The sequence below is a fragment of the Hypanus sabinus genome, chromosome 9, assembly GCF_030144855.1.
Source record: "Hypanus sabinus isolate sHypSab1 chromosome 9, sHypSab1.hap1, whole genome shotgun sequence".
Taxonomy (NCBI): Eukaryota; Metazoa; Chordata; class Chondrichthyes; order Myliobatiformes; family Dasyatidae; genus Hypanus; species Hypanus sabinus.
Window position 1 is genome coordinate 107,101,462 of NC_082714.1, and position 26,141 is coordinate 107,127,602.

General features: G+C 38.5%; 1 protein-coding gene across 1 annotated transcript in view; it reads right to left on the bottom strand.

The window, feature by feature from the left end:
- ppp4r1l (protein phosphatase 4, regulatory subunit 1-like) overlaps window positions 1–26,141 on the bottom strand; it is an 89,396-nt gene that overhangs the window by 44,598 nt on the left and 18,657 nt on the right. The window contains exon 6 of the mRNA XM_059980371.1: window positions 6,145–6,291. Within this exon, the coding sequence (XP_059836354.1) occupies window positions 6,145–6,291 (147 nt within the window). The remainder of the gene's footprint in view (window positions 1–6,144; window positions 6,292–26,141) is intronic.

The following is a 26,141-nucleotide window of genomic DNA, read 5'->3' on the forward strand; positions in this document are numbered from 1 at the left end:
CTAAAGATTAAAGATAAAGATTATAAACACAAGAGATTCTGCAGATGCTGGAAATCCAAAGCAACATACATAAAATGCTGGAGGAATTCAGCAGGTCAGGCAGTATCTATGGAAATTAATAAACAGTTAATGTTCCAGTCCAAAACCTTTCTTCAGGATCGGAAAAGGAGGGGAATGATACCAGAATAAAAAAGAGTGGGGAGGGGAAGGAGCACAAGCTAGAAGATGATAAGTGAAGTTCAGAGAGTGGGAAAGGTAAAGAGACAGAGAAGAAGGAATCTTTTATTTATTTATTTATTTATTTATTTATTTATTTCCCTTTTTTTTGAGAAGAAGGAATCTGATAGGAGAGGAGAATGGACCGTGGGAAAAGGGGAAGGAGGGGGTTACAAAGGGCAAGTGATAGGCAAATGAGAAGAAAAGAAAAGGGGAAAGGAAATTTTTACCAGAAGGAGATATCGATGTTCATGCCATCAAGTTGGAGGCTACCCTGATGGAATAAGAGGTGTTACCTCTCCACCCTGAGAATGGCCTCCTCATGGCAAAAGAGACAACTGACATGTCGGAATGGGAATGGGGACAGGAATTAAAATGGTTGGCCATCAGGAAATTCTGGTCTTGGCGGATTGAGTGGACGTGCTCGACAAAGCGGTCCCTCAACTTGCGTTGAGTTTCACCAAGGTAGAGGAGGCTGCGTCAGTTGCACCAAATACAGTAGATGAATCAAAACAGATTAATGATTGAAGTGGGGCCCTGAATGAAGGTAAGGGAGGAAATAATTAGTCAGAATGCAGAGGATCATGGGGTGGTAGGTGAGGAAAAGAGGAGTTCTAAACCCTGTTAAGGTGGCAGGAAGATGGGGTGAGTGCATATCTGGCAAATGGAGGAGATGCAGGTGAGGGAAGCATAAACGATGGAAGATGGGAATCCCCGTTCTTTGAAGAAATAAAAGCTTCATTCTACAGACAGGTACAGCAGAGATGAACGAACACTTTTACAGGAGAAAGGGTGGGAGAGGTGGGAATCTTCTCTACATTAGTGAAACCCGATATAAATTGGAGAACTGCTTTGTCGAGCACTTCCGTTCCATCTGCCAAGAGTGGAATTTCCCGGTAGCCAACCACTTAAAACCCTGCCCCCATTCCCATTCTGACATGTCAGTCTATGGCATCCTGTTTTGCCATGATGAGGCCACTCTCAAGGTGGAGGAGCAACACCTCATACTCTGTCTGGGAAACTTCCAACCTGGGTAGCATGAACATCAGTTTCTCCTTCTGGTAAAAATTTCCCTCCTCTTTCCCTTTCTTCTATTCCTCTCTGGCCTCTTATCTCTTCTCCTCACCAGTCTCGCCCTGGTGCCCCCCTTCTTCTCTTCCTCCTATAGTTCACTCTCCTCTCCTATCAGATTCCTTCTTCTCCAACTCTTCACCTTTCCCACCCACCTAGCTTCACCTGTCATCTCTAGCTATTTCCACACCCCAACCAACTTTTTATTCTGGCATCTTCCCCCTTTCTTTTCAGTCCTGAAGAAGGGTCTCGGCAAAAGAAGTTGAAGGATAAACATTAGCCTTATTTGTCACATGCACATCGAAACATCAAACATACGCTGAAAAGCCTCACTTACATCAATTGAATCAATGAGGATTGTGCCAGGCAGCCTGCAAGTGTCACCGCATTTCCAACAATAATACAGTATACTGCAAATTATGAACACTAACCGTATGTCTTTGAAACATGAGAGAAAATGGGAGCACCCAAAGGAAACTGACATGATGAAGGCCAAAATATACAAACTCCTTTCAGGCAGTAGCAGGATAAAATATAACAGTGGGGATGCAATGCTGAAGCTCTATATGGCAAACCAACTGTGAGCAGTTTCAGGTCTCATATCTAAGGAAGATGTGCAGGCATTGGAGAGGCTCCAAATGAGGTTTAGGAGAATAATTCCAAGGATGAAAGTGTTAACATACTGTATGAGGAGAGTTTGGTAGCTCTTAATTTGTTAGAGTTTAGAAGACTGAGGAAAAGGATCTCATTGAAACTTACCAAATACAAAAAGGTCTGGAGTCATGAGGAGAGGATGTTTCTAGTAGTGGAAAGCCTAGGACCAGAGGGCACAGCCTCAGAATACAAATACAGTTCTTTAGAACACAGATCAGGAGGAATTTATTTAGCCAGAAGGTGGTAAACTATGAAATTCATTGCCACAGATGGTTGTGGAGGCCAATTCATAGGGTATATTTAAAGCAGAAGTTAATGGGCCTTTGATTACTAAGGGTCTCTCAAAGGTTACAGTGAGAAAGCAGGAAAATGGGGTTTAGAGGGAAAAATAAATCAGTCATAGTCAAATGGCAAAGCAGACTTGATGGGCTAAATGGCCTACGTATGCAACTGCGTTTTGCTGGCCAGAAAGAAGTAGAATCTACAGTGCCTATAAAAAGTATTCACGCGCCCCCCCCCCCCGGAAGTTTTCATGTTTTATTGTTTTCCAACATTGAAAGAGTGGATTTAATTTGGCTTTTTTGACACTGATCAACAGAAATGACTCTTTTACATCAAGGTGAAAAGAGATCTCCACAAAGTGATCTAAATTAATTATGTATAAAAATACAAAATAATTGATTACAAAGGTATTTACCCCCTTTAATATAATAGACCAAGCTATCACTGGTTCAGCCAATTGGTTTTAGAAGTCACATAATTAGTTACATGGAGATCGCTAGTGTGCAGTCAAGCTGCTTCAATTGATTGTAGTAAAAATACACCTGTATCTGGAAGGTCCAACTGCTGGTGAGTCAGTATCCTGGCAAAAACTACACCATGAAGACAAAAGAATGCTCCAAGCAACTCTGCGAAAAGGTTATTGAAAAGCATAAGTCAGGAGATGGATTCAAGAAAATTTCCAAGTCACTGAGTATTCCTTGGAATACAGTTGAGTCAAATCATCAAGAAATGGAAAGAATATGGCACAGCTGTAAATCTGCCGAGAACAGGCCGCCCTCAAAATCTGAGTGACCGTGCAAAAAAGGGGAATAGTGAGGGAGAACACGAAGAGATGGGTGTTTGACCAGTCACAACTTTATGGGAGAGTGGCAAAGAAAAAGCCACTGTTGAAAAAACTCACATGAAATCTCATCTACAGCTTGCCAGAAGGCATGTAGGAGACTCAGAAGTCAGCTGAAAGAAGGTTCTATGGTCTGTTGAAAATAAAATTGAACCAGACTGAATGCTATGCACATCAGCAAAAACACACCACCCCTACCGTGAAGCATGCTGTGGGGATGCTTCACTGCAGCAGACCCTGGAAGGCTTGTGAAGGTAGGGAGTAAAATGAATGCAGCAGAATACAAGAAAATCCTGGAGGAAAACCTGATGCAGTCTGCAAGAGAATTGCGACTTGGGAGAAGATTTGTTTGCCAGCAAGACAATGATCCCAAGCATAAAGCCAAAGCTAAAACGGAATGGCTTAAAAACAATGTTAATGTCCTGGAGTGACCAAGTCAGAGTCCAGACCTCAATCCAATTGAAATTTGTGGCTTGACTTAAAAAGGGGTATTTACTCATGATCCCTATGCAATCTGACAGAGCTTGAACAGTTTTGTAAAGAAGAATGGGGAAAAACTGCAGTGTCGAAATGTGCAAAGCTAATAGAGACCTAACCACAGTCTCACTGCTGTAATTGCAGCTGAAGGTGCATGTATAGGTAGTCCCCAAGTTATGAATGTCCAACTTATGGACAACTCATATTTACGAACCGAGGAAGGAGAACGCCGTCCGCCATTTTAAGTCGGATCACGACGCTGTCCGCCATTTTAAGTCATTGCCGTTGACACTGTGTCGAGTGTTTAACTTTGTATTTGGCTTAAATTTTTCTTAGTAAGGTTCACCCTGACCCCGCCCCCGTTCCGGTCGGCTGGTGGCACAGTGAGATCAGTGCCGGGCTGGAGAACGGAGATTTCCGAGTTCGATCCAGTGATAGACCACTCCCGTGGTGGGTTGATGTCGATCCAGTGACTCCCGTATCCGTGCTGGGTTGATTTCAAGCTCGCAACTCGACCTCATAAAAAAAACCAGTCACCTCCAGTTTAAATTCCCACGTGGAATATTGTGGATGATCAAATACCCAAACCCAGCACTGCCTCCACTTGTCCCATTTAGCCTGGTTCAGTGCAGTGGTCCTTAGGATCCAGCGGACCTCGGGAGCCAGTGCAGCTTGGGACCTGCCGCCCGCAGTGTTTCTTTTCCATTGATAGGAAACGATCGTGATTGAAAATAAAGTGGAAATAATAAAGCATTTGGAAAGAGGTGAAATGCCATCGGTCATTAGAAAAGCGTTAGGCTACAGTCGGTCAACGATCGGAACAATTTTAAAGGATAACAGATAAAGTGAGAATAATGGAGCGTGTGAAAGGCCCTGCCCCGATGAAAGCTACAATTATTACTAAGCAAATCAATTGTTTAATTATTGGAATACATATGTTTCTTAAGTGTTTTATATGCATGGAAAGGTAAAATATATACTATATACTAAGACAAACATTTGACTAACTGACGCTAAATAATACCGAATGTACTTGTTTTGACTTACGTACCAATCCGACTTAAAGATGGACTCAGGAACAGAACTCGTATGTAACCCGGGGACTGCCTGTACTAAACACTGACTTGAGGGGGGGGGGTGAATACTTAGACCATAAGACATAGGAGCAGAATTAGGCCATTCAACCCATTGTCTGTTCAGCCATTCCATCATGGCTGATGCCAGATCCCACTCAATCCCATATCCTGCCTTCTTGACACCCTATCTAGTCCTTTGAACATTCAGTAGGTTTCAGTGTGATTTCCCCCCCCCCCCCAATAAAATATGAAGATTTCAAAAGGGTTAAGGCACTGTACACATCAGTGAACAGGAATGAGGCAGGGATGGTGGGAACAAACAAAAGTCTTTGTTCTTATTAGGTGGTCGCAGGGGTGCAGGTGGACATTTTGTGAGACTGTCCTTGCCGCCACCGTTTAGTGAACTGTTTAAACAAATTCTTGCTCTGGGATATCTTAATCAGAGCAACTGAACATGGACACAATGAGTTTTTGACTGAGACCATTTTTAGATAAGAAGTTCTTTATTATGTAAAATATTGGCTTGTTTTCTGGTCATCTGGGCACACCTAAGGCACAAGGCTGAAGGGAGGGCCAATACAGCTTGTTGCCTTGGGCCACTTGTCAGATGCTGACACAGGTCAGTCAAATAACCTTGAGGCAACAAAACTGAAACATCATAGATGGATCTGATAACAAAAAGAATAAGAAAGAATGAAGGATTTTTGGATCACAGGCTGCGAAAACTCTGTGGAGACCAACCACTGTAGAAGTGGATGACTTCACAAGGAGATTACATCGGGATCATGGGAAACACCTGACCAGTGTAGAGTCCCTTTTCCCAGGTATTACCTTTTCTCTTCTTTGATTGTTCATGGAGGATCAGGGAAATCTAGTGCGTCTGCACACAGGTTGTGTAAATTCATGAGTTTGTGAGCTGAGCCAATAAAGGTATTTATCAATAAATACAGATTCTCTCTGTACCTAGCTGATCACTGCCTAACTTATGGCCTTAGAAGAGTCTCAACCCAAAACACCAATTGTCTATTTTTCTCCATAGATACTGCCTGGCACCAAGTTCTTCTTGCATTTTATTTTTTGCTCAATTTAAATATCTCTCCTGGTATAAATCATGTTGAGTCTATAAGAAAGAAGGAGAAACTTTCCTTAAGGGATACTGCCTTAAACTTTGGTCTACACTGGAGAAGTGAGCAAAACAGAACTTGGTGGCAATGATTCAATTTATTGTAGTGGAAATATGGTTATCAATCAGCTTAGTGTGGAAATATGATGTCAAGAGATGTGGAAGGGACATGTACTACAGAACATTTGAATCATATTAACCCATAATATTTCATATTAATAGCGAAAGAACTGTCTGAGAGTCTGCCTGATGAAAATGGAAAGAAACTGAAGCAGATGATCAGACAGTTGAGATAAAAATGACTCAGGATGACTTCATTTCAATAGCAAGTTCATGGTTGACAGTCAGGAGCAATATGTTAGTTTAAATAATGTGAGACTCCAAGAAGTATGCCAATTACTCACTGCTACAGCTTCAATCTTATAATCGTCATCACTTTCAAGAGCCGTGAGATCCAGCAGAACTGGGCAAACTTTTAGCTCTACATCAGCTCGGTCAATCAGCTCCTGTTCCAGTAACACCAACAGGGCAGCCTGACTTGTTTTTCGAACCTAAGAGGAAGATATAGAACTTCAGTAATTCATAAACTAACACTAGAGATGTCTAAAATTAGGAACGTCAAGTTTCAGGTTTATATCATACAACAAATGACCAGAGACAGCAAATAATGTTCAAGTACATTGGATTGATGATGTCCACTGATCTCAGTGATTCAACAGATGACAACAAAGTCCTTTCCAAACCTCATTCACAACCCTTAAACAGAATAAACCAATGATCAGGGAATAAGGATAAAGGGATGAGAGTATCCCAAAGATGGACTGGATCAGTTTTCCAAACCCCAGTTTTAAACTCGAATTTTTTATATTTATATATATATAGAAGATATATGGAAATCTGAAATAAAAACAGAAAATACTGAATATACTTGTCGGATCAAACAGCATCTATGAAGAGAAAATCTGAGTTAAGTTTTCTTTTCTGCATTTACTTAACTCTACCGACAAGAATTCTACATTTTCCAAACCAACGTCACCTCTTTCCAGGGATTTGATTTCATTTTTTACTAATACAGCCACCCAATCCCTCTGTCTACCTGCCTGTATTTTTGATACAATGTGTATCCTTGGACGTAAATCTCTCAAATATGATCTTCTTTCAGCTACGACTCAAAGATGCCCTTAACACGATTCCTGCCAATCTGTAACACCCCCTCAAGAGCATCTACCTCAGTCCGTTTACTGCGTGCATTCAAATACAACACTTTCAGTCCTGTATTCATCACCCTTTTTGATTTTGGCCCCCACGTTACTCTTTAATCCATACTATTGACTGTAATTTTTCCCTAGCATCTTCCTGACCTTCCTCATAGCCTCATTACACACTGCATCTAGTAGTACACCAACTGCTCCATCCTCAGCAAATGGCAAAATAAGTTTAAACCTTCTCCAAAAACTCTAGCAAACCTGACTGCAAGATGTTATCACCCTAGAGATCCTGCTCTTCAGCATTCTATCTCCCTTTATTATTTACTTGGGACATCTTCCCTTTTCTTATCTACAATACGTAGTTGGCACCAACATGTACCATGACTTCAGACTGTTCACCATCCACCTTTAGAATGCGATGGACCCAATCCCAGACATCCTTGATCTGGGAGGCAACATACCATTTGGGTGTCTTTTTAACATCCACAGAATCTGCTTTCTGCTCCTTTAATTATGGAATCCTCTGTCACTACCACACTCTTCTCCCCACCTTCCCTTCTGAGCCACAGAGCCAAATTCAGTGCCAGAGACCTGGTCACAGCTTCCCCGAATAGTTTCCACCCTTACTAACCGTATCCAAAGTGGAATAATTATTGTTGATGAGGACAGGCACAGGGATACTCTACACTGGCTGCCTATTCACTTTCCCTCTCCTGGCAGTCACCCAGGTATCTGCTTCCTTCAACTTAGGAGTGACTACCTCCCCGAAGCTCCTATCACATCCTCATTTTCCTGCATGAACTGCAGCTCCAGTTGCTTAATACAGACTCTAAGGAACTGCATCTGCACTTTGAGCAGATGTAATTATCAGGGGCCACACATTAAATGCTGGAGGAACTCAGCAGGCCAGGCAGCATCTCTGGAAAAGAGTAAACAATCGGCATTTCAGGCAGAGACCCTTCATTAGAACTGGAAAAATGATGAGAAGTCAGAGCAGTAAGGTGGGAGGAGACGAAGAAGTTGTACAAGGTGATAGGTGATTAGTGAAATCGGAGGTGGGGTGGGTGAAAATAAAGAGCTGAGAAGTTGATTGGTGAAAGAGATAAAAGGGCTGGTGGAAATATGATAGATGAGGGTAGAAGATAATGGAAGGGAGAAGAGCACCAGAGGGAGGTGTTGGGCAGATAAGGTGAGAGAGGGAAATGGGAATGCGGAAATGGTAAAGGTGGGGGGCAATTACTGGAAGTTTTAGAAATTTGCGTGTGTTGCTTGGATTTCCAGCACCTGCAGATTTTCCCATAGTTATCAGGGAGTCTGGAGGTCTCCCAAAATTCCCACATCTCACACAAGGAACATATTACTACCTCCAGATCCATTCTCAGCACATTAGCTTTGTACTAACAGAAAAATAAAACTTACTAGAAACTTTCTTTCTTACTTAATTAGAATCTCCACCTGCGCTTGGCCAAGCCTGTTGAGCCAAAGCCGGACCACCCTAACACTGGCCCACTGACAAAATAACCGCTCCAAAGATTTTAATTTAGTCTGTAGAAAATTGGGGCATAGCATGTGTTACTGCAACCACTAGGTAATTACCAGATAGCCAATTTAGTTATACAGCTGTTTATTGAAATCTGCAGTAGGAAGCTGAGATAGATTGCTTGTGGTAGAAATTTAATACAATAAATAGGTAGTGATTAACTATACAAAAGACAAAAAATTTAAAATTTCAGTTTGAGAACTGAAATTCAAATGGAAACTAATTCAGAAAAAGTTGTCAGATTTGAGTATTGCACAGAGTTCTGATAAAGTCTGATTGAAATGAGCACATGCTTTAAATAAATCTGGGTCCGTATTCGGTCTTTAAATCAAAAACTGTAACTTAGTCTTCTATAAGCTTGATCTTTCACAGCCGCATCACTACTCTTAGAGGTTCAATCCTAAAGGTATGGATTTAATAGCCAATGACTGAATAATGCCCAGGCATTCATTGAACTTGCATTTGCCAACAGACTTTCTACGAACTGAACAAAACATGTACTGATTAGAAAGTAATTTCAGCCTACAACTCATTAGAACAGATAATGGCATCAGTATGGTAAGCAGTATGGTATTCCTTAACCAGAGCGAAGGAATCTTACAGAGACAGACAGGAGAGGAAATTCATTCCCTGTCACACACTAACTCCTGAAACATTTCCACTAAGGTCAACTTTAACAATGTGTACACTCCCACACTGTGTATGGTATTGAAACTGATTTTTCCCTCAAAGAGGTAAACTAGGAACAAGTTAGAATAATACATTCAATAAGGTACAGAAAGTGAAATAAAAAGGGGGAATGACAACAATAGATTGATGAGGCGGAAAGTCCTCAAAAGCATTAACCTTTTTTTTCTCAAAACATAGAAATGCAAGGCATAAGAGCAAGATCAGTTGCTCAATGTATCTATGCCAGCTACAATAATCAGCTATTTGAGTTATTCCCACTCAGTCTGTAACTGTTATACCCCCTCCAAATCTTTACCTGGGCTCTCTTTAAAATGTGATGAGAGTTTCTGTTCCACTTAATTTACTAGGCAAGTTCTACGCCTCATTACTCTCTAGGAAAAGCAAATATCTTCACTTTCTCCGTGATTTCACCAATTAATATTTTTAACATTTATTGCCCATCCCTCACTCCCCTAGAAATGATGATAGTGAGTTGCTCTTCTCAACCAAGGTATGCACTCATGTACCTGCTTTCCTTATCCTTCATTGCAGAGGTCATAAGTTCAGGAGGAGCCATCATAGTAGATAATGTGAGTAACTGCAATGTATTTTATATGTTGTACCTTAGAGAAGCCACTGTGTATCAGTGGTGGAGGGAATGAATCTTTAGGTAGTGCCAATCAATTGGGCTTCTTTGTCCGAGACTGTACTCAGCTTCTTGAATAATTTATTTATTTAGATACGGTGTCGACTGGTCCTTCCAGCCCAATAAGCCGCACCACCCAGCCACCCACCTATTTAACCCTCGCCTAATCACAGACTAATTTGCAATGACTAATTAACCTATTATCTGGTACATCTTTGGACTGCAGGACAAAACCAGAGCACCAACAGGAAACCGACACGGTCACCGGGAGAACATACAAACTCCTCACAAACGGCACTGAAATTCAACTTCAAACTCAGAAATACCACAAGCTATAATAACATGGTGCTAACTGCCATGCCAGCCACGGCTATGTTGGAGTTGTACTTGTCCAAGCAAGTGGAAAGGAATTGGTCATTGCCTGACTTGTGCCATGTAATGTGGAAAAGCTTTGGGATAAGGGTAAGTCACTTGTTGCAGAACACCCAGTCCAGTTTATTCCTATGTTAAGCAGGTGGCAGGTAAATTTGCAAACCCTTTAGCACCTAGGCCCTGAGGAAGTCTGGAACAAAGTCATAGATCTTGGCAGAGTCTCCAGTTTTGGTGTGAGGAGCAGCTTCTTGTAGAGAACCCTTAAGTAGCCTTTGTATTCTGTGTTTGCTTTGGGTGATCATTGTTCTTCTTGAATTAATTGTCACAATGTTGGCACCCTCTTGGCACTTAATGAGAGAGCACAGAGGCTGCACCAAGCCAGAAAACAACATCCAGGGCTTTCTGCTGGAAATCCATGTTTCCTGCTTTCATGCAGAATTACCAGGAATGATGCTGGTAATTTTTCTTTCTCCTGCTACCAGCACACAATATATGAACTGTACTAATGCCATGCATGGTATTTTTATAGCCAGCACCTTCAAGACAAGTGGCTCTGGTTGCTTGGTATACTGTGAATTGCTTCTCTGACAATAGTTATGAATGTAGGTCATGAAGAGTACTGGCAGAACAATGCAATATGAAAGCAGAGTTGATAACTGGCACTTCAGTTCCAAATATATGGCAGTTGACTAGCAATGTGAGTGGGGAATGTTGCAAATACCTTCCAGGAGCAGTTGTGAAACAGAAGAACGAGAAATATCCTTTTAAGAGCCAGCAGAGTAGTTGGTGACTGGCTCTTGAGCATCTGTAGTAAGGTGGACATCAGAGGCAAAAGCTCAATAGTTCACCTGCTCTGACAACATTTTGTTTGGTTTACATATGAATGTAGCTGTTAAAATCATTAATCAGATTGCAATGGATAGAGCAATCGATGGCCAAGGCTCTTACAAAAACTAAAATCCCCACTCTGATTGTAAGAGAAATGCAAACTTGCTTAATTTCTTCAGCCCTCATATCCAAATTGGCATAGTTACACACATTTATACTATATTTCATGCAGTTTTGAAGGCTACCAAAAGAAAATAATTGATTCTTGTCTTGTTTAAGTTGGGCTCAATTATATGGGTTTCTTGAATATACTTCCAAGTATATTCCACTTACCATGTACTATATTCCCTTGCCTTGTTTATTTACTCAAAAAGAAATTATCTGATGTGCCTCTGGGTCCAATTCACCTGCCACTTTTACACCCACTTAACCAATCCACTGATACCTTTCAGTAGCCTGCAACTAGTATCAAGCACACAATATGTTTAGATAATCTTAGTAAGTGCAATATACAAAAATAATTGAAATCTGAGAAGTGAAATTCCACACTTTATTTTCACTGCCAATGTGGCAGTTTGGTGGCAATCAAGTTATTGTTTTGCCATTATACAAGTGTAGCCTCAATGTGACAGATGTCACTCAGAAGTCGCTTCATTGACCCACATGTTTTGGTCATGTCCCACCTTATATAACTATTGGAAGGACATATTTGCTATCATTTCCTCAGTTTGGAATATTGATTTAAACCCCATTTTGTTACTGCAATTTTTGGTATACCAAATGAGGATGATAGTCGACTTTCCCCTTTAATTAGACAAATGATTGCTTTTGCAACCCTAATGGCTAGAAGGTCTATATTACAAAATTGGAAAGAAGTAAACCCTCCTACCTCGTTTCAGTGGTTCTTTCAAACTATCTCTTGTTTGAGCTTAGAAAAAATTAGAAGTACTATTTTTGATCCATCAATTAAATTTGAAGAAACTTGGGGACCGTTTATTCGACATTTTCATATGAGTTAATTTGACCTCTTCCGGACCTTTTCTCTTTTTACCCTTGTTCTGGTATGGAGTTCCGGAGTTCTTGACACTATCATGTACATATAAACTTTTATTATTGCCCATGTTAGTCTAGGTTTATTTTTTTTTAAATATATATTTTTTCTTGTATTTTTTATATATTTTTTTCTTTTCTCTCTTTTAGTGATTATCCTTTTTCATGTATACTCAATATAGGTTTGACTGATTATTATATGATGTTTTTTTACTGATATTTTAATAAGATATTGATATCTTATCACTAATTCAATTTCAAGCCTAATGTATTTACAATCTATTCAATATTATGTTATGTTATTTTTTATATATGAAAATCAATAAAAAGTTTGAAAAAGAAAGAAAAGACAAGTGTAGCATATTTATTATTTTGGTAATATTTGTGTAATATTGTAAATAGGTTGTTTGAGCATTATTTGCTTATATAGTTCATTAAGTGTTATATGTAAGAAGTACATAAATGGCATACATCATTGTGCCATCATATCATACGCAAGTGCCTTAGTGAAACAAGGAACACTAAATAGACAAAATAGAAACAACTCCTGCGTTTTTCTTTCCATTAGTTTCTGGAGTTACAGAACTTAACATTAGTGATGAGAAAGTGCAAAGTTCTTGATTTGTTGAGGAATTGGTCGGGTCCTACACTGCCCTTGTGCCCATGGCTTTGTCTTCTGGGTGATAGGACAATGATACCTAATGTAACCAATGACAAATTTACTATTTTAAAGGTGGTCTCATCACAGCTGCAAGAATTATATTGCAAAACTAGAAAAAACCCAGATGTGAGGGAAACAGTGCAAGACACTTGAGATCAATTTTGGTTGTATGTTAATTTAAACTTAAATTAGAAGTTTTTTTCTGTTTCTTAGTTTTATATGTTTTCCTGTCGTGGGATGGTTGTGTAAATATGCTGTGCTGTATCTGCTCTATGATATGGAGTGCTGCTTTGTCAAATAAGAATAAATAATAATAAAAATTTGAATTACAAAAAAAACACTTGAAATGACTACCTGCCTGGTGACGTAAAGCAAATTTTTCTTTTAAAGGGGCGAGAGAGACAGAGACAAAGATGTTCACATTTTAAAAAAAGACAGAAAATGGACAAACTTCACCAGCAACAAGTACAGCAATGGGTTCCTAAACAGTGAGCTAATGGTGAAAATAAATAAATAAATAAATACATACATACAGGAATGGCTGGCTACATCGGGAAGATAGAAGTGTTCGATTGCATAACTAGACAATGTAGACTGAATAAACTGATCTGTATTTTGAAGCGAACGAAATAGCTGATGAAAAATGAGAGCCAGTGTTGCTGAGTCCAATAGATGGAAAAGCATACAGTTTACTTAAAAATGTAACTGCTCAACCAATCCAGCTGAAATGAGCTTTGCTGATGTGATTCAGGAACATTTAGAACCAAAACCATTGTTGACTGCAGAACCCTTTAGGTTTCTTTTTCTTTCTTTTTACAATATTTTTATTCAGAAGAAAAAAAACAAGATTTACAGAGTGCAACCCATAGATACATCTTAACATAACTTGTGTACATTCATATATTGTGATAAAATTGATCAAAATGTTATAGCATAACACATAAAGGTATACCACTCTGTAATCAAAAATTTAAAGATAGGTCATACATCATAAAAGAAATTTTTTAAATAAAAAAGTCAACCCCTACCAAAGAAAAAAGCTGATGGATGATAATGGATAAATTAGAAAAGAAAACATATTTGCTTAAGAAGAGAAGATAAAAATATACATAAAAGTCTGTGCACTGTTAAACTTTATAAATTGGAAAAGTAATTTAGGAAAGGTCCCCAGATATCATAAAAAGATTGTTTCGAATTTAAGACTGAGCAGTGGATCTTTTCTAAATTTAAATAAGACATAATATCATGTAGCCATTGAAGATGTGTAGGAGGGGTAGACTCCTTCCATTTAAGCAAGATTGCTCTCCTTGCTAAAAGAGAGGTAAAAACTAAAACCTGTAGGTTAGAAGTATTTAAAGTTATATCTTCATCTGCAATAATACCAAACAAGGCAGTAAGGGGATTTGGGTCAAATTGGACCCTAAAAAGTTGTGAAAAGGTATGGAATACTTCCCGCCAAAACTTTTCAATTTTAGGGCAAAACCAAAACATATGAATTAAAGAGGCATCAGCAGAGTTGCATTTATTACAAAGTGGAGAAACATTCAAATAAAAACTGGACAGCTTCTGGTTAGAAATGTAAGCTCTATGAACCACTTTAAATTGTAGAAGAGAATGTCGAGCACAGAAAGATGATCTATTAACCTGTTTAAGAATTTTATTCCATCTATCATCAGAAATCTGACAATTTAGGTCATCCTCCCAAGCTTTTTTTATTTTATCTAAAAAGTCTTGTCTAGATTCAATCAACAAGCTATAGATACTGGTAATAGAACCATTAACAAAAGGTTTTAAATTTAAAAGATCGTCCAGTAAATTTTTTATCAGGACCTATAGGAAAAGTAATTAATTGGAAACGTAAGAAATCTCTAATTTGAAGGTATCTGTAAAAATGTGTTTTTGGGAGTGCAAATTTAGTTAACAATTGGTCAAATGAATCAAGAGATCCTGAGATAAACAGGTCCCCAAAACACTTAATACCTAGTTCATCCCAATTGTTAAAGACTTTGTCAGTCATGGAAGGGATAAAAAAAAAATTAAGGAGAATGGGAGATGATAATGAAAAATTCGCTAAACCAAAAAATTTCTTAAATTGAGACCAAATCCTTAGTTTGCTTAACAATTATGTTATCTGTTATTTTATTTGCTGAAAAAGAAGAATATGATCCAGGAAGAGAGACAATAGAGGAATTTTTTACAGAATTAACTTCTAAGGGGACCCATGATGGGCAATCTTTACGATAAATATAATAAGACCAGAAAGTAATATTCCTTATATTGGCAGCCCAATAGTAAAACCTAAAATTAGGTAGGGCTAATCCACCCATCTCTTTATTTCTTTGTAGTTAAACTTTATTTAAAAGAGCTTGCTTATTATTCCAGATATAAGATGTTAAAATTGAATCTAAAGAATCAAAATAGGTCTTAGGAATAAAAATAGGTAAGGCCTGAAAAAGATATAAACATTTAGGGAGAATCTTCATTTTAATCGAATTAATTCAGCCAATTAGGGATAAAGAAAGAGGAGCCCATTTAGAAAGTGTCTTTTTCACATAATTCATTAAGGGGTTTAAGTTTTCTTTAAATAAATTCTTGAAGTTTTTAGTAATTGTTACACCTAGATATGTAAATTGACTTGTAACAACTTGGAATGGAAATTTGGCATTTGATGACATTAGGTCATTTAAAGAAAATAGCTCACTTTTATCTAAATTCAGTTTATATCCTGAAAAAGAACTAAACTGGGAAATTAAAAAAAGAACAGAAGGTAAAGAAGTTTCAATATTAGAGATAAAAAGTAAAATATCATCAGCGTATAATGAAATTTTATGAGTCATACCTTCCCTTAGCATACCAGAAATGTCCTTAGATTCGCGAAATGCTATTGCTAAGGGTTCTATAGCTAAAGCAAAAAGTAAAGGACTAAGAGGGCAACCTTGTCTAGTTCCCTGCTGTAATTTAAAGGGCTTAGAAATTTGAGAGTAAGTAATAACCTGAGCGGTAGGAGACAAGTAAATTAATTTAACCCAACGAATAAAATTAGGCCCAAAATTAAACTTTTCTAAGGTCTTAAAAAGATAATTCCACTCAATCCTATCAAAGGCTTTTTCTGCATCCAAGGATAATATACACTCTGATATTTTTTTGGATGGTGAATATACCACATTCAATAACCGACGTATATTAAAATGAGAGTAACGATTTTTAATAAATCCTGTCTGGTCATGTGATATAATAGATGGTAAAATATTTTCAAGTCTTCGAGCTAAGATTTTGGATAAGATTTTTGCATCAACATTTAATAAAGAGATCGGTCTGTATGAAGAACATTCAGCTGGATTTTTTTTAAAAGAATAAGAGAAATAAAAGCTTCATAAAATGATTGAGGGAGTTTACCTGATTTAAAAGACTCTGATAAAACAGAGGATAAATAAGGTGTAAGTAACGTAGTGAAAGTTTTATAAAACTCCCTAGGAAAGCCATCAGGTCCTGGAGTCTTACCAGAATGTAAAGCACGTATAGCCTCAGCCACTTCTTCATTGGAAATAGGCTGATCTAACTGTGTTAGGCTATCAGCAGACAATGTAGGAATGTTGATATTACTGAAAAAAGCATTCATATAGGTATCATCTAAAGAAAAGTCAGATTGATACAACTTACGGTAAAAGACTTTAAATGCGTTGTTAATTTCAGAATGGTCGGATATCTTAGTACCATTATCTTTAAAAATTTCTGTGATTTGACGATTAACTGTAAAAGATTTTAAGCGACTGGCTAATAAACTACCTGTTCTATCCCAGTGAATGTAAAATTGAGTTTTATCTCTCAACAGCTGTCGTTCAATTGGGTAAGTCAGCAGAAGATTATACTTGGATTGGATTTCAATACGCTTATATATAGTTGGATCTGGAGATAGGGCATACTTTCGATCAAGAGCTTTTAATATCGCTGCTAGGTCAGACCTTTCTTTATCAGCTTTTTTCTTTATATAGGTAGAGTAAGAGATAATTTCTCCATGAATATATGCTTTAAAAGTATCCCAGACTATCGTACCAGCAGTATCTCCTTTAAAATTTTCTTTAAAGAAAAAAGTAATATGGTTTTCCAAAAACTGTAGAATTTTTTTTATCAGATAACAATGATAAGTTAAAACGCCAACTTCTATTTGGTACAGAGTAAACAGGTAATCTTAAAGCCAGAAGCACAGGTGCATGATCAGATAAAGCAATCTCCTTATAATCACAGGCTCATACCAGTAGAAGCAAGTTTCTATCTATAAAAAAGTAGTCAATCCGAGAGTACATATGATGAACCTGAGAGAAATATGAATATTCCTTTTCTTGGGGGTGTAAAAAACGCCACACATCGAGAATACCACATTGAAATAGAAAAGATTTTAAAAGTAGGACTGATTTATTAGTGACAGGGGTTTTACTTGAAGAGCAATCTAATATAGGGTCAAGTCAAAAATTAAAACCTCCACCCATCACTAAGGAATACCGATTCAAATCAGGCAGAAAAGAGAAAAGACGTTCAAAGAACAAGGAGTCATCTGTATTTGGAGCGTATACATTCACAAATACGATTAGTTTATTCTCAAGGCTACCTGCAACAATAACAATGCGCCCATTTGTATTAAAAATTACAATATGTTGAATGAAGGATACATTCTGATCAAACAGGATAGCGACGCCTCTCGATCTAGATTCCATCCTTTGAAAAAGTGTGAAATATCGTCTTTACAAATATAGTTTTTTTGGAGAAAGATTATACAAGTTTTAAGTTTCCGGATATAAGAGAAAATCTTATTTCGTTTAACAGGGTTATTTAGACCTTTCACATTAAAACTGAGTATATTAATAAAAGAATGTTACGAAGGATGAACAGCTCTGATGGGCAGAAGGGTGCAAGGTTGCCCATGTCCCCCCCCCCACCCCGGGAGAATTACAAACCGTTACTGTTGCCAGGCTGTTAATGAGAGAGAAGGAGATGGAACAAAACATACTGGGACTGGAACATTTCCTACAGACAAGGGCGAGATAACACCGGGGGAGAGAGACCATATTATGACTCCTGTAAGACTCACGGCTCCGGAGAGGGTGGTTTACTTGGTACTATTCTGTTCATTAAAATTCCTCAGTGGACAGCCGGAGTGGGCTGGTTTGATGGGTTAAGCCATGCAAAACTGATTGACACCTGAGGCCCCATGAGTAGGGATAAAAGTGAGGTCTGGGGAGACACCCCTCAGACACACTAGGAGACGCACCAAGAGACACACTAGTGAGCACTGTTTAAGTGCTGGAACCAACTAGAAAAGTGGGGAGCATCGGAGACCGAACGAAGGATCAGTTAATTTTAACTCACAGTGTTTATAGTGAGGCCGGTGGGGGCTTGTGTATCTGTCCACCCTTGCCAGGGTGACGAGTCCACCATAGAAGAACAGCCTAGCTAAAGGACAGAGGGGTCATACCCGAATGGCCACAACAACACATCGACGGATCAAGAACGTAAAGGAAGGTTTGACTGGCTGTCACTGTTTGATCTCTCTCTCCAACAATTACAACACATCGACCAACAACTACCTCAGCCTACATGAACTGAACTTTATACTTTCCCATGATAATTCCTTATTCCCTAGACAACGATAGAGCTTGATTCTTATTGATTATTATTATACCCACACTTTTAGGTTTAGTATTGCTTACATGTATTATCTGTATATTTGCATTGTTGATATTGATTTGTATATTTTACTAATAAACACTGTTTTGAAAATAGTACCAGACTCCAACGGATACTTCTATTTTTGCTGGTAAGACACCCAGTTACAGGGTATGTAACAAATCCATCAAGTATCCTTTAGTAATGTATAAAAGGTAATCACAGACATGTAGATAGCGAATAAATAAAACTAAAAACCTCCAATCAGCTTTCTGGAAGAACCCATTTCCCCCCTCCCCCCCCCCCAAGAGAGAAATCAGTCAAGAGAAGCTGAAGACTAATTCTAACGTTCCCAACCCAAAACTCCAGTGGCTCCAAAAAATATATATTTATAGCTGTGCTGAATAAATGATTGTAAATATATATATACAAAAACAAAATATCAAAGTAAATAAGTTTGCTATTTACGAGAAAAAACCATGGGAAAATATAAGTATTAATCTCGGTAAAAAAGAAAGGCAAATAAGGAAAATCACAAATAAAAACAACATACACTTACCGGTGCAAAGAAAAGGAGTAAAAAAAACAAACAGAAAATAATTAGAAAGGGAAGCGGTTTAGATAACTTCCTACATGACTAATTTAAGGCATTCAAGGGAGAAAAAAAACAAAATGACAAAATGTAAAATAATGAAAAAACCAAAAACCAGCAATAGAATATTGTATACTATTGAAAAACAGTAAAAGACCGAAAAGTGTATAAATAATCAAAAGATAGGAAAAGTCTGAATGAATTTAAAGTAAAGCAAAACACCCTACAGTTTCATTCCTCAGTAATTACTACATAATTACTTTCAAATTACTAAAAGGAAGGTAAAAATAAAAATAACACAGAGAATATAACGTTTTGTTTAAAAAGAGCTGCGAGAAAGTAACATTAGAGGACCCATATAAAGGCGGAAAACAACTAAAGAGAAAATGGATGCAGTCTGCCTGTGTATTTTGCATAGTTTGAAAGATAACAAGGTGCCAGTTACTTAATCAAACAAATGATTAAAACTTCATAAAACCAAGAAACCTTGTTATCAACAAAGTGCCAATTACTTGATTGAACACCTGAAATTAAAACATTTAGCATAAAGCAACTCAAGGTTAAATTTAAGCATGGAGACTATGTAAAAATTTCTTAGTTTCTTCAGGCTTCGTAAACCAAGAAACCTTATTATCAGAAGTAGTAACCTCGAGTTTACACGGATCTCTGAGAGAAAGGTGACAGCCAAGCTTAAAAAGGTCAGACATGACCTCTTTAAAAGCCTGTCTAGCTCTTAAAACTTCCGGTGGATAATCTTGAACGTTCCGAAACTGCTGATCACGAAATTGTAATATGCGTTTCTTCCTTGATTCACGAAGGATCTGTTCTTTAATCTGATAGTCATAAAAGTGAATGATAATAGAGTGAGGTTTGGCAGGATCCCAATTAGGCAGGGTAACTCGGTGAATGCGCTCAAATTTTGGTAGTACCGATAATATATCAGGGAATAAATCTTTCAGAATTTGAGCACAAAAATCAATAGGCTGATTACCCTCCAGTTTTTCAGGAAGCCCAAGAATTCTGATATTGCACCTTCAGTTCCTGGTCTCCAAATCTGTCAGTTTCTTCAGTAACACATCGTATTTTTAAAGTTGTTCCTTAGAAATTTTCTTGAAACCTTTGATATCCTTCTGCAACACCGGCAGAGATTCTTCGTGTAGCTTAATACGAATTTCATGGTCATTCACAATCTGCTGTATACGTCCAAGTTTCCAATTAAGCGTTTTCAGTTCAGATTTAACCAGGTCGAAGGAATTCTGTAACAAGTCAAACTTGGATCCCAGTCATCCAGTTTATCCAGTTTTTCGAGTCTCTCTGACATTTGTTGAGACATTTCAGCCAAAGTCTCTAAAGTAATCTCTTTTCTAGAGTGTTTTCTACTCATGGTGCTCTCACCGAGATAGGTTTAAACAGCAAAGTAAGCAAATAATTTCGGAGCATGTAGCTACTGCAACCTACTCCATTACAGCCACCGGAAGTCCTCCAGGTTTCTTAAGTGGAATCAAAAAGAAGGGGAGCTCATTTCAGCATACGTGACTGAATTGAAGAAATTGTCCAAGCATTGTCAGTTCAGTGATGGGCTTAATGATTCACCCAGATTCACTTAGTTTGTGGAATCTCACATGAAAGCATTCAAAAATGGCTCCTAACTGAAACATAACTCACATTTAAAAGAGCAGTTGAAATCACTGTATTAATGGAAACAGCAGCCAGAAGCACAATTGAGTTGCAGTCAAATCTAAAGAGACTATGAACAAAATTGCAATGTCTAAAGAGAAACTTAACTGGCCAAACAAATTATGTTATATCATGGAAAGGGCTCAGATACATCAGACCAATTCAAGTTTAAAGGCGAGATTGCAGAAAATGCAACAAAGTAGGACACATACAAAGAGCATGTCAGGCAGACAAAAATAAATGGACTGCACAGGAAAGAGAAAAAGATAAAAAATCCAGCTGCAGTCTCAAAAAAGAGCACTAATCTGCATGCTGCTGATGAAAGATCTCATAATGATAAGAGTGACACAGGATGGTATAGCCTTCAGATTGACAATATAAAAACTAACAAGAGACAAGCAACATGGCTTAAACTGCAAGTGAATGACAAATTAATTAAAACAGAATTGAACACTGGCTCAGCTGTTTCAATTATTCCACAAAATGTTTGAATGGCATTTCAAAGATACTGAACTGAAGCCTGCAGATATCAACTACAAACTCCTGTGGGAATGACATTCTTAACAGTGAAATACAACTGGTGCAAGAAAGTTTGTGAACCCTTTAAAATGTTCTCAATTTCTGCAAAAATTTGACCTAAAATGTGATCAGATCTTCACTCGTCCTAAAACTAGATAAACAGAATCCAACTAAATAAACATAAAAATATTATACTTGTTCATTTAGTGAGAAAAATGATCCAATATTACATATATTAGCTAGAAAAAGTAAGTGAAACTTCGCTTTCAGTAACTGTTGTGACCCCCTTGTACAGCAATAATTCAACCAAACTATTGATCAGTTCTGCACATCAGCTTGAAGGAATTTCAAACCATTTCTCCATACAAAACTGTTTCAATTCATCAGTATTTCTTGGAAACCTTTCATGAACAGCCCTCTTTAAGTCATGCCACAGCATCTCAATTGGGTTAAGATCTGGACTCTTGACTTGGCCATTTCAAACCTGAATTTTCTTCTATTTAAACCATTCTGTTGTTGATTTATTCTTGTGTTTAGGATCATTTTCTTATTCATCATCCAGTTTCTATTAAGCTTCAGATGATGGGCAACTACCCTGAGATTCTCCTGTAAAATGTTTTCACACAATTTCAAATTCATTGCTCTCTCAATAATTGCAAGCTCTTCCAGGCCTAGAGACAGCAAAACAGCCCCTGAACATGATGGGTTTCACAGTTGTTATGAGGGTTTGGTGTTGGTGTGCAGTACCCTTTTTCATCCAAACATAGCAGTGTGCATTTTTTTGACTCATCTGTTCACAGAATATTTTTCCCAGAAGCGTTCTGGAACATCCAGGTGGTCTTTGCAAACTTGTGATGTGCAGCAATGTTTTTGATTGGAGAGCAATAGTGTCCTTCCATGAAAACCATTCTTGTTCAGTGATTTTCTTACAGTGGACACATGAACAGAGACTTTAGTAAGTTCTTGAGATTTCTGCAGGTCTTTTCCTGTCATCCTTAGGTTCTTTTTCACCTCCTTCAGCATTGCACATTGTGCTCTTGATGTGATCTTTGCAGGATGCCCACTCCTAGGGAGAGTAGTAACAGGGCTGAATTTCCTCCATTTGGAGACAATTTCTCTTACTGTGGACTGATGAACACTCAGGTCTTTAGAAGTGCTTTTGTAACCTTTTCCAGCTTCATGCATCTCGACAACTCTTCTTGAAAGGTCCTCTGAAAGTTATGTTTTGATCAAGGCACAGTGTACATAGAGATCTTTCTTGAGAAGCTCAGGCTCTGTCAGTAACCTGACTTTGTGTGCATTTTTTTTTAAAAACAGGGCACCTCTACAACCCACATGTCCAATCTCAACTCACTGATTGGAACACCTGAAGGCATTGCCCCAGAGGATCATATACCTTTTGAACCTAGACTGTGATCGTTTAAATGGTGTACTCTGATGACAAAAAGTACAATTGGTTAGGCAAATTGTGGTTGTAAATTAGATGAAAATCAGACCGCATTTTGAGTAATTAATGCAGAAAACCAGGTAATTGCAAAGGGTTCACAAACTTTTTCTTGCAACTGTACAACAGCCAATAAGTCACATTTAGCTTGTACGTGGTAAAAACAAGAGGGCCAGCATTGTGGAGCTGTGCTTGACTGAGACAACTACAGCTTGCTTGGAAATCTATCCACCACTTGCATGCCACATCCCCTGTAATAATCAAATGACAGTGAATTAAGAAAGAAACTGGATGATGCCACATAGTGTTCAAGGATAGAAATGAAAATGCCACATCCGTGTTTTACAAAGCCCGTCCACTTCTTATACCATCCATGATAAAGTAGCTGGGGATCTAAATCAGACAGAGGCTGAAGGAATTCTTTCCAAGGTTGAGTGGAGCCCAGAGGCAATCCCAGTGATCCCACTAGCCAAGAAGGATGGGTCTGTCAAGATCTGTGGTGATCTTAAGATTATGATCAACCCTGTATTGAAAGTAGATCAATTCCTTTTGCCCAGAATACAGGATATCTTTGCAAGCCTACCTACAGATGGAGATGAAAGAAGAGTCCGAAGTGTTTCTCACCATAAATACAACTTTATCACTGTAACTGGCTTAGTTTTGGAGCTGCACCTGCACCTGCACACTGTGCAAAAGCTAAGGACTAGATGCTGCAAGGTTGCCCAGGCACTCAGTGTTACCTAAATGACATCATAATTACCAGTAAGGACGACAAGGTCTTCCAAATTTTAAGACAATGTTAAGAAGATTAGAAGATTATAGGCTCAGAGCATGACGTGACAAGTGTGAATTTTTTTTAACCTAGCATCACTTACTGCAGTCACACCATTGACGCACAAGAACTACACAAGTGTATTAAGAAAATTCAAACAGCAGTGGATCCTCTTCCCCCCCCCCCCCCCCACCCTAGCCTCAAGGCCAAAGGATGCATCACAGTTGTGATCTATTTAGGATTTGTCAATTACTTTATCAGGTTCCTGCCAAACTTGGCTTCTCTGCTTCACCTCTTGAACTCATTACTACAGATTGGGAAGAAATCAACAAAGCAGTGTGAGGTGGTTTTCAAAAAGACAAAGGAAATGGTGACATCAGATACAGCAATCACGCATTATGATCCACATCTTCCAGTAAAGCTCATCTTTTTACAGCTCCACTTATAATTTAGGTGCAGTCATGTCATGTGTTACGAGTGATGGAAGTGAATGCCCCAAAGCCTTTGCATCACTTCCCCTTACTGCTGCAGAGAAAAATTACATACAGATTGACAGAAAGGTAGAGTCTGGTTTGGGGTGTAGAACGTTTCAACCAGTACCTATAGGGGAGAGTTTACCCTTATTACTAATTATCAACCTCCTGTGTTCATTTTCAATCTACAGAAGGGTGTTCCACTAACAGCAGCAATGCAAATGCAGAGATGGGCTCTGCTTCTTGGAGGACACAAGTACAAGATCGAATTCAAGAGGATGTCTAATTATGGAAATGCTGATGGGTTCTGTTTACCCTTAGAAAAGAAAATACCTGAAAGATTTACAAAAGAGAACACTCCTCTTGATGTATTCTCTCTAATGCAAATCAAAATTCTTCCCATTATGGCACAAATGATCCAATGGGAAATCAGACAAGATCCCACACTGTCACAGGGCTACATGGCCAGGTAAAGTAGCTGGAAAGTACAGCAGAAATTCCAGTTCCCTATTTTTAACAGTGCCGGGATGAACTTGCTCTTGACGGGGGCTCCCTTTTGCGGAGGTTGAAAGTTCTTGTAGCATCAAAACAGAGATCTGAAGTGTTGGGGAGCTACCTGCTAGTCATCTATGCAAGGTCAAAATGAAAACGTTGGCTCGAAGCTTTGCCCGGTGGCTAGGATAAAACAGCAGATCGAGCAGTTTGCCATGCACTGTTGGGATGCCAACACAGCTAAAAGATGTCAAGAGCAGCAGCACCTCTCCATCCCTCAGAATGGCTTGCATTGCCATCCATGTGGAATTTGCCAGACCATTTGTGGGCACAAAGCTCTTGGTAGTACTGGATGCAGATACAAAGTGGCCAGAAGTGTTCCCAATAGCCTCCATTACAGCCTTGCACACTGTTGATGACTTGAGAAGCCTCTCCTCAAGGACTGGTGTTCCAGAACATTCAGTCAGTGACAATGGATCACTGTTTGTTGCGGAACAGTTTCAGTCATTCCTGAAAATAAATGGAATAAAACATATTACATCTGAACTGTACCACCCAGCTACAATGGCATTGGCGGAAAACTTTGTCAAGAGTCTAAAGGACACACTGCGAGCAACGTCAGGATACACTAACAATGAATCAGAATCTCACCAATTTCTTCCTTGCATATCAGAATGCAGCACACCACACACCCAACATCTCATCAGCTATGTTGTTCCTGGGTAGTCACTTGTACTCACGTCTGGATCTCCTCAAACCCAATCTCAAAAGAAGTTACAGGACAAATAGCTGATACAAACTTGGATAAGCAGTCCTGGTGAGAAACTACAGAAGTTGGAAAGTTGGGTACTTGGGAAGATTAAGGACAGAACTGGAGCATTCTCCTACTCTGTGAAGATTGTGTCTGATGTCATCTGCAGATGACATGCCAATCATTTGAGGAGAGCAGAGTCAATTGTTAGAGAAAAAAGGAGTCCAGAGCTGTCAGAAGTCACAGAACCAACTCCTACAATCACCACAGAGGTGGTTCCAGAACCTGAAATTGTTTCACAGCCACAAGTCTCACCTGCCGAGCAGTGTGATCCCCCTCGTCAGGAAAGATATAATCCCACAAGAGTAAGAAATCCTTCACATCCATTAAATCTTTAGGCCTGAATGGGACGTTTTAAAATTTATTATTCTGTGCGAGTCTATATAGTAGTTGTATATAAGATGACTAGAAAGCAGTATGTTACATATATGAGTTGAGATGCATTCTATATTGAGTTGGAGTTTATAGCAAAGCAGGGAGAGAGTGTACTGTATTTAATACTTCAGTAATATTTGTGTAATATTGTAAATACATTAAGTTTTCTTTGCTTACATAATTTATTACAGGTTATATCTAAGAAGTACGTGAATGGCATATGTCATTACGCCACCATGTCACATGTTCACACCTCACTAAAAAAAGAAAACCCACGTAGGCAAGACATATCCTGACTCCTGTGTTTTTCTTTCAATTGGTTTCTGGAGTTACAAAACATAACAACATGTACTAAACCTTGTTGGGTACCTATCACGTAAAGGCAGTACTCCTCACCATGCATAGTTCATTGTAACTTGTTGAAATTCAGTTACATTGAAGTTTCTGGAGGAGCAGGGCATCATAGATGGTAATTCTTGGATTTTCATTTTTAATTGCCCATGGGCAAAATGTTGCAGCATGATTAACTACGGTTGGCTCTACTGACTTCAACAGTACTTTTACAGTAAAATCCACATCTATCACATTCTGTTGCCTACTAGAAAACCATT